This window comes from Bos taurus, chromosome Y, assembly GCF_002263795.3.
Source record: "Bos taurus isolate L1 Dominette 01449 registration number 42190680 breed Hereford chromosome Y, ARS-UCD2.0, whole genome shotgun sequence".
In the NCBI taxonomy this organism is placed as follows: domain Eukaryota; kingdom Metazoa; phylum Chordata; class Mammalia; order Artiodactyla; family Bovidae; genus Bos; species Bos taurus.
Genome location: NC_082638.1, coordinates 6,775,256 through 6,783,673, shown reverse-complemented (window position 1 = coordinate 6,783,673; position 8,418 = coordinate 6,775,256). Strand labels below are relative to the sequence as shown.

The window sequence follows — 8,418 nt, the reverse complement described above, 5'->3', positions numbered from 1 at the left end:
AGACGGATAAGCCCAGAGGCCCTGCTGCTAATTTACAAGCTGGGTCAGCATGGGGTCAGGACAGCAGTAAAAGTACAAAGCTTACCTGATCCAAGGGAAAGGAAAACTCCCCTAGGGACACACAAAGCCATGTTTTAATTTTTTTTTTTTTTTTAAAAACAGTAAAAAGATTCATTGTTTAAAAAAAAGGGCAATTTCTCCTGACCTGCTGCCAGAGGAAGCAAACTGTGAAGATGGCCTGTGAACTGAGACACCCTACCTCTGTTAATTCACCCTCAGGACTGAAAACCTCTCTCCAATCACTTCTGTCGCTGTGAGACCCAGTGAGGTCCCGGAGGCCCCTCCAGTTGGTCAGCCCTGGAGGGACTTGGCTGAGCTGCTCCTGGTTTGGAGGGGGTCCCCCCCACCCACGCCCACGAGTCTCAAACAAGGCGGCATTGGTGTCGTGGAGCGGGATGGTTCCGACGGCCCCCCTTCAGCGATGCTGGATCTGGGAACGCTTCTTGGGTTCGAGGGCACCCCCTTGTCCGCTGTTCTGGTCCAATGCACTGGGAAGAAAGAAACGTCCAGGTCTTCTTGGAGCAGAAAAGGGGCTGGGGTCTTCCTCTCCGGCCGCACAGACCAGCCCCAAAGCCGACCCCAGAGCTGCCCACCCGGAGTCCCCTCACTGCTTTCCACCAAGTTCAAAGTGAAGGGACCCCTCTACCTGTCTCTTCCTAAAGGCTTCTTTTTTTGTTGTTAAATAGGAATCACACAAAGCTCTCGTGTCTGAATGGCCATTTTACGATTTTAAAATTGTTTTAACATAAAAAATATCTTTTTTCTCTTCTCCAAAAATACTCCGGGCTCTTTCTCTTATAAGTCACTTTTTTTTTTTCTTCTTCCCCCTCCTTGTAAAAAGTCCCCCTTGCCCTGCCTTCTTACATAAAGCACTTATTATGCGCCGAAAGTGCCCTTGAGACTGGAAGATGGGAGGCAACTATGAGGGGGGGAGGGGGAGGGGGGAGGGGGGAGGGGAAGATGCAGGCCAGAAAGCACCGCATCTGAGAGGGGCTGTCTCTCTGGTGGGTGAAACAACAGCAAATAAGCAAGACACCCAGTAACAGTCTCCACCTGGGACCCAAGGCCCGCCCCGCCTCCACCACCCTTCCACCCCAACCAAGACGACAGGATTCCAGCCCATAGAAAAACCACGGGGACAAAGGTTCTAGAAAATAGAAACTGTTGGGATTACAAAGGTACCCATTTCATCCATACAAACTGGTCTTTCGAACATCCTTGTGAGAGTTTAACTGTAGTGTCCAAATGTTTAGGGGAAAAAAAAAACAAAAAAAAACAACCCATTGACGGGAGGAGTTTTTCCTCCCCTTTTGGTTTATCACAGCATTTTTTTTTCTCTTTTCATTTTGGCACAGCCTTTCCTGTTTTTTCGTTCGTCTCAACCATCGGAGCCTGTTCTGGGTGGCAATTGATCCATGCACTGAGTCAAGCTGGTGGCTTCTCGCTCCCCTGGGGCTGGACGTTTCAGGTGGAAACCATTCCTTTTCCCCGCCTTTGACAGCACTTGCGTGTGTGTTTTCTGTTTTAAACTTCTCGGTGGAGGTTATGAAAAAAAAGAAAAAAAGAAAAAATAGAGACTCCAGTGGCCAGGGATGACTTGGTCTCAAAGGACACTACCTAAGGTCAGGTTTGCGCTGTTTCGGAGCTGACGGAATTGTGTCTGAATAGTGCTACAACCCCACACATCCACTGCTGGCCCGTCGGAATTCTCTTCTCGTGTCTATAATATTTTTTCTGTGTGTGTTTACTTTCGCAGATCTAACACGCACACCTGAAAGGAGAGAGAAAAGCGCCTGTTATCTTGAGAGGCAACATCAGATGCCCTTAAGAGCACAGGATGGCACATGGCCTGTGGACCAAATCCGGCCCGCCGTCCACTTGTTTATAAATAAAGTTTTATTCACACAGTCCAGAGGGTTCAATCAGACCAGCTCTAGCGGACAGGTGAGTGTCTAAACATCATTAGCACCCAACCCTAGGCCACAGCCGTCAATGGGTGTCACAGACCAGACCCCTACATGGTGGAGCAGATGGCAACTGAAGCCTGAGCACACAGCTCGCGTAAGGGTCGGGGGGCAGGCTGACAGCCAGCCAGCCAACGCCCTGCCCTACATCTCAGGGCAATTCCAAGTGCAGAAAGCTAGACACCTCAGGGGACCAGCAGAGGGTTACTGGGACCCGGGAGACCTGTTGAATGGAAGGTTGGGCCTTCATCACCAGAGGGTCTGGGTGGGGGCACAAAGGTTGAAGCCAAGGGTGGACCAAGTTAACTGCTCAGCCTCATCACCTGTCATGTGGTGGTCACTTCTCCGCTGTTGGGGGGAGGTCCTGAGCACCCTAAGACTTCCAGCAGCAGCCCCGGTTTCCACACCAGGTGCCAGCAACCCCCCACCCACCCCCCCAAAAGCACTAACAACCCAAATGCCTCCAGACACCTCCAATGTCTCCAAGGGTGCAACCGATGCAGCTGAGAACCACGAATTCCGCCAGGAAAAAAAACACACATCATTCAGGAAGCAAGAAGAGACATTCACTCCCAGAGCACTGCCCAGCCCAGATGCTTCCTTCACCAACACACGTCTCTGAGGCCTGTCACAGCCCTGGGAGTACTCCTACGTGGGTCTCAGGGGTCTGGACCGTTGTTGACCCCACCCTCCCCGAACCCTCCCTGCTCCCCGCACCGCCCCCTCTCCTGCCTGGGGAAGCCCCAGGGTGCTGCTTACGGAGCCGTCTGACGCACTGGCGCCCACTTTGTCGCCCCGGGCATTCCAGCACACCTCGAAGATGCCCCCGGTGCCTCGGTAGCTGTGCACGAGACTTCCGCTCTGCAAAGCAAGGGCGCCGTCACTCGAGAGGCGGAACGCTGGCGAGGCCACCTGCCCACCGACCCCACCTGGGGATGTCAGCCCAGAAGCTTGCAAAGCCACAGAAGCTAATAGAACTTTCAGTTAAAGGAGCTCTGGCCTGGCGGGAACATGTGACTCAGATCTGTAGCCGCAGTGTGGGGGGCCTGCCTAAAGGACCCTTGGCTGCCCACCAAGAGAGACAGCCTCTATGGTTTCCGCCAGGCTCACGCCTCCCGGGGGAAGGAGAAAGTCAGCAAGATTGGATACGTGCTTATATTTCAACCAGGCTTCCGTCTCACTGAGTGTTCAAGGGAGCCTCAGAATAACTCAAAGAGTTTTATGGTTTAGTGGGGGAGAAAAAGGATGCAAAATGTGGGAAGCTGCTGTATATATATACAGCACAGGGACCTCAGCTCGGTGCTCTGCCATTACCTGGAGGCTTGAAGACGAGTGGGGAGAGGGAGATTCAAGAGGGAGGGGACATATGTATACATATGGCTGATTGCCTTGCTGCATAGCAGAAATCAGCTGTAAAAAAAAGCAATTATCCTCCGATTTAAAAACAAACAAAAAAAAGGGTGAGTAAAATGATTTGCTGAGCTGCTGATGGCAGGCAGAACCCAGCTATTGATGGCAATTTTTTTGAAAGTCAAGCATCCTCCTGTGATGCGAGTTCGATCCCTAGGTCAGGAAGGCGCCCCTGGAGAAGGGAATGGCTACCCTAACTCCACCATTCTTGCCTGGAGAATCCCGTGCACAGAGGAGCCTGGCGGGCTACATAATATAAGTCCATGAGGTTGCAAGAGTCGGACAGGCCTGAGCGACCGAGCACACACATGGGCGGCTGTCAGCCTGGCTTCACATTAGGGCCACTGTCGTGTCTCATTTGCCAAGAAGGCACGATTGCGTGAGACGGCCGCAGAGGAGGAGCCCGAGGTCTCAGTGGACCACCCTCGGCCCCAGGCTGGCTAACGTGGCATCCGTTACTACCTCCCTTGAGAAAGCATGTTCATCAGTGTCTGCCAGGCCTCAGGGCACACCAAGGGGGTGCCCGCTTCATCCATCCTGGGACCACACGCAATGCCTGCTGCTGTCAATGGAAGGCAGTGGGTGCAAGGTTTCCTGCCAAGGGCTCGGAAAAAAAATAACCCGAGTCCCTGGCAGGGGCGACCCAGCATCCACAAAGAGCCTGGGGCAGATGGTGCTGGGTGGGCTTCCGACCGTCCGGGGAACTGGGGATGTGTCTATGTCCGTGTCCGAGGCAAGGCATTCCTGAGTGCAAACTCAGGTTCTGGGGTCACCAAGAAAGTGAAATCAAACTGTCAGTCGCCTAGTTGTATCCGACTCTTGGCGACCCCACGGACTGTAGCCCGCCAGGCTCCTCTGTCCCTGGGATTCTCCAGGCTAGAACACTGGAGTGGGCTGCCATTCCCTTCTCCAGGAGAATCTTCCCAACCCAGGGATCAAACCCGGGTCTCCCACAATGCAGGTGGATTCTTTACCATCTGAGCCACCAGGGAAGCCCACGGGTCAGTGAGAACTTGACTGTATTGGGTGTGGGGCTGGGGGGGTTGGTGGGGACCCGGGCGGTGGGCATGCAGGGAGTTTACCTGAGTGTTCCAGATGTGCACACACTTGTCGAAGGAGCCGCTGGCCAAGTACTTCCCGTCGGGGCTGAAGGCCACGCTGTACACGGGTTCCTGGTGCTTGGTCAGCGTGTGGAGGCACACGCCCCGCTCCACGTCCCAGAGGCGGACGGTAGAATCGAACGAGGCGCTGGAAAGACAGAGATGGTCACCGCGGACGCCTGTGGGTTCAAAAAAGGCCACCACAGCTGTCGGCAGGTTCCCGCCGGTCTCCCGAGGACGTGACTCTCACAGTGGGAGTGACTTCCCTTACATCTCAAAGACCGTAAGTGGGTATTTCTTCCTCTTCTAGAATGTGACTCAACACGCACTGAACACAAAGCCACGGTCCAGGGAGGGGACATGTATGCCTGTGGCCAATTCATACTCAGGTACGCCAAAAGCCATCACAACATCATAAAGTTTTTCTCTTCCAATTAAGATAAATAAATTTTTTAAAAAGTCATGCAATAAATCTCTTTCTCTTTTTGGGTGCCATTATCAAGGGAACAAATTGACAGCCACACTCATTTATTTCTGCATTTCTGTGAGACACAAATGCTACGTATTTGCTAAATTTTCTAAAACGGTCCCACCACTGACAACACATGTATCGCTGCCAAGTGAAAAACAAAGCCAAAAATAAAAAGCCGAGAGCCGTATTCGGGGAAATGGTTAAGTGAGCGAACACAAATTTTAATCCCACAGGAATTAAAATATAATCGCATCCAAATATACAATCACACTCCCAGGAGCTGCAAATTTTAGTTATGTCTAAATCTGAAAGAAGAGCGTTTGAGTGCATGCGTGCCAAGCTGTCCCATTCATGCCTGACTCTTTGTGACCCCATGGACTGCATCCCCGCCAGGCTCCTCTGTCCATGGGATTCTCCAGGCAAGAATACTGCAGTGGGTTGCCGTGCTCTCCTCCAGGGAATCTTCCCGACCCAGGGATCAAACCCACGTCTCTTACATCTTCAGCATTGGCAGGCGGCTTCTTTACCACTAGGGCCACCTGGGAAGCCCACCCACCACAGAGCTGTTTCCCCAGGCATTTCTTTCCTCTTCTGGGACTTACATCCATCCCTTTATGCTTGGCGCCTAGAAGGCTCACTTACGGCCGTCATGGGTACCATGTGATTCAAAAGCATCTTACAAGTCATCAAACAAAACAAAACAAAAAAGATAACGTTCTGTTCCAGACCTTTAAGTGCATTTCAGGCCAGTGGCTTGCAATAGGAGCATAACAGCTCTCATGTTTTTCTGGATCAGCTTTTAGCTGATACAGGAATTCCTTTCTGTGTTTTCTGAGAGACGGCCTTGGGTCAGGCACTTTCAGTAACAGATTCTTCATCCCACTGCTATGTGACAAAGACAAGGGGAGGGGGTCTCCCCCTCATTTACTGCAGGGCTGGGCCACCAGCCATTCTCCCCACTAACCCATTCTCTCCAATTCTGCAGGAAAAAACCCACTGCCGCTTCCTCCCAAGTCCTGTCTTTCCCAGGCGAGACCACACAACCATGCTTTGTGGGATCATGGTCTCCAGAACCCTCGGTGTGTCCCATGTTCACTCCTGGAATCTCTTTAGCTTGTGTGCCTCAAGGTTCTTATTAAAATATCCTACTGGGAGTGCAACACTGTATCCTGAGTGAGGTCTGAGCAGGACTGGGAACACAGAAGTCTGCAGAACGCCGCCTCAGTGAGGAGCTTTTGTGGACTTCTAACCGCTCTGCTCCCTTCTGGTGTGTCACTGACTGGCTAGTCCTCTGCATCCGATGCTGGTGTCTTAGGGGGTTTACTGCACACACCAGGGGTCCCCATCCTCCGGGACCTGATGCCTGATGATCCGAGGTGAAGCAGACACGATCATAACAGAAATAAACGGCACAATAAATGTAGTGCACTCGAATCATCCTGTAAACCTTGGAAAGTGATTTTCCATAAAACTGGTCCCTGGTGCCAAAAAAGCCGGGGACAGCCAGGACGAAAGGTTAGGCTGGATCTGGTATTGGCCGGGGAACCTTCATCACCATCAACACTCTCACCACCTGCAGCTCCGAGTTGGGCCAAGTAAACCAAGCCCGAAGCGAAGTGAAATGAACTGAAAGTCACTCAGTCGTGTCCAAGTCTTTGCGACCCCTTGGACTATACAGTCCATGGAATTCCCCAGGCCAGAATGCTGGAGTGGGTAGCCTTTCCCTTTTCCAGGGGATCTTCCCAACCCAGGGGTCGAAACCAGGTCTCCCACATTGCAGGCGGATTCTTTACCACCTGAGCCACCAGGGAAGCCCAAGAATACTGGAGTGGATAGCCTCTCCCTTCTCCAGAGGATCTTCCTGACCCAGGGATCGAACCAGGTCTCCTGCATTGCAGGTACATTCTTTACCAACTGAGCTTCCAGGGAAGCCCAACCAAGCCTGGGGTTCAAGCTAAACTGCTTCCTTTCTTCAGTTGTAGTAAAAACCTTCACCAAAGCAAAGTGCTGGGAGGGTGGATGTAAGCAATTCCTCCCTCCAGCCTCAAGGTTAAAAGCATCCTTATCTCAACTTAGCTATCATGTGATAACCTCTATCTCCTGGCCCTTTCACTTTGAGTTAAGTTTCTAAGTAACTCTGAATGTGAGTCACTCACTCGTGTCCAACTCTTTGCGACCCCACAGACTGTAGCCCGCCAGGCTCATCTGTCCATGGGATTCTCCAGGTAGCTTTGTCCCATCTCCAGGGGAACTTCCCAGCCTGAGTCTCCTGCATTACAGGCAGACTCTTTAGCATCTGAGGGCATGAACACGTTTGCAAGACACACTGACAGCATCTCCTGGTCTCTTGGGGACACGAATGACTTTTACTGGGCGCATGGCTGGCGCAGCCTCAGCCACCAAGGCTGCTTTCGGGAACCGAGACTGGGGTGCGGGCTGTCTGTCCTTTACCTCGCCAGCATGATGCTGGAGTTGGGGTTGCTGGTGGCCGGCCCGGTGGGACTCCACTTGATGGTGTATATCTCTTTGCTGTGCGCCTGAAGGTCGTGGACACACGTGTCCTGCTTCATACTCCAGATCTACAGGACGCAACGGGAACACGGTGAGCAAAGGCCGATTCTTCCACTGCGGGGAGCTTCGGCACCGTTCCTGCCTGGAGCACTGCAGAGGTTTCTCTGTCCCTGGGAAGCTGACGTCCAGCGGGGTGGGCGGCTGAGAAGGGGCAGGTGCTTCACAGGCAGAGGCGTCCGCTGACCACCAGGGGGCGCCCGTGAGAAAGGCCAGAGAGTTCCATAGCACCCTGGTCTGATCTCGGAAGCTAGGCAGGGTCGGGTCGGGTCAGGTCTAGTTAGTAATTGGCTGGGAGAAAGGCCTCGGGAACGGAAGGAGGCTCCACGGGACCTCGACTGATAAACAAGGCTTCACTGCCGGGGCAAGCGCCACGTCGTTTGCAAAGAGAAAAAAACGACAGAGGCAGCAAGAGTGCTCACAGCACAACGGCCAGCTGCAGGAGGAGCGCTGGGACCGAAGACACAGCACGAGGCCCCAGGGGTCACCAAGGGTCACACGGCCCAGCCTTGCAGCCTTACCTTCAATGTCATGTCATCAGAGCAGGAGGCTAGCAACATGCCAGACGGATCCCATTTGATAGCGTTGACCTCATTCTGCAAGAGAGCAAAAGGTTTAAAAAAAAAAAAGAAATGAAGGCCTGGGTGTAGTAAACACAAGAGTCCAGCAGAGGGCAGGAGCGCTCTGTCTTCTCTGCAAAAAGCCTGGGAGTAGTAAACACAAGCGTCCAGCAGAGGGCAGGAGCGCTCTGTCCTCGCTGAAAAAAGCCTGGGAGTAGTAGGCACAAGCTTCCAGCAGGGGGCAGGAGCGCTCTATCCTCACTGCAAAAAGCCAGGAACCTGTA

General features: G+C 52.8%; 1 protein-coding gene across 8 annotated transcripts in view; it reads right to left on the bottom strand.

The window, feature by feature from the left end:
• Nucleotides 1-1,205: 1,205 nt before the first annotated feature.
• The window catches only part of TBL1X (transducin beta like 1 X-linked), a 245,297-nt gene continuing 238,084 nt past the window's right edge, over nt 1,206-8,418 (bottom strand). For 7 of the 8 annotated variants that reach the window (XM_024987975.2, XM_059883982.1, XM_024987972.2 and 4 more), the window contains 5 exons: nt 8,096-8,170; nt 7,458-7,585; nt 4,517-4,682; nt 2,784-2,885; nt 1,206-1,831 (listed from right to left, as the gene is read on the bottom strand). In XM_024987975.2, the coding sequence (XP_024843743.1) occupies nt 1,805-1,831; nt 2,784-2,885; nt 4,517-4,682; nt 7,458-7,585; nt 8,096-8,170 (498 nt within the window). In that variant the 3' untranslated portion in view covers nt 1,206-1,804. 8 annotated transcript variants of the gene reach the window in all.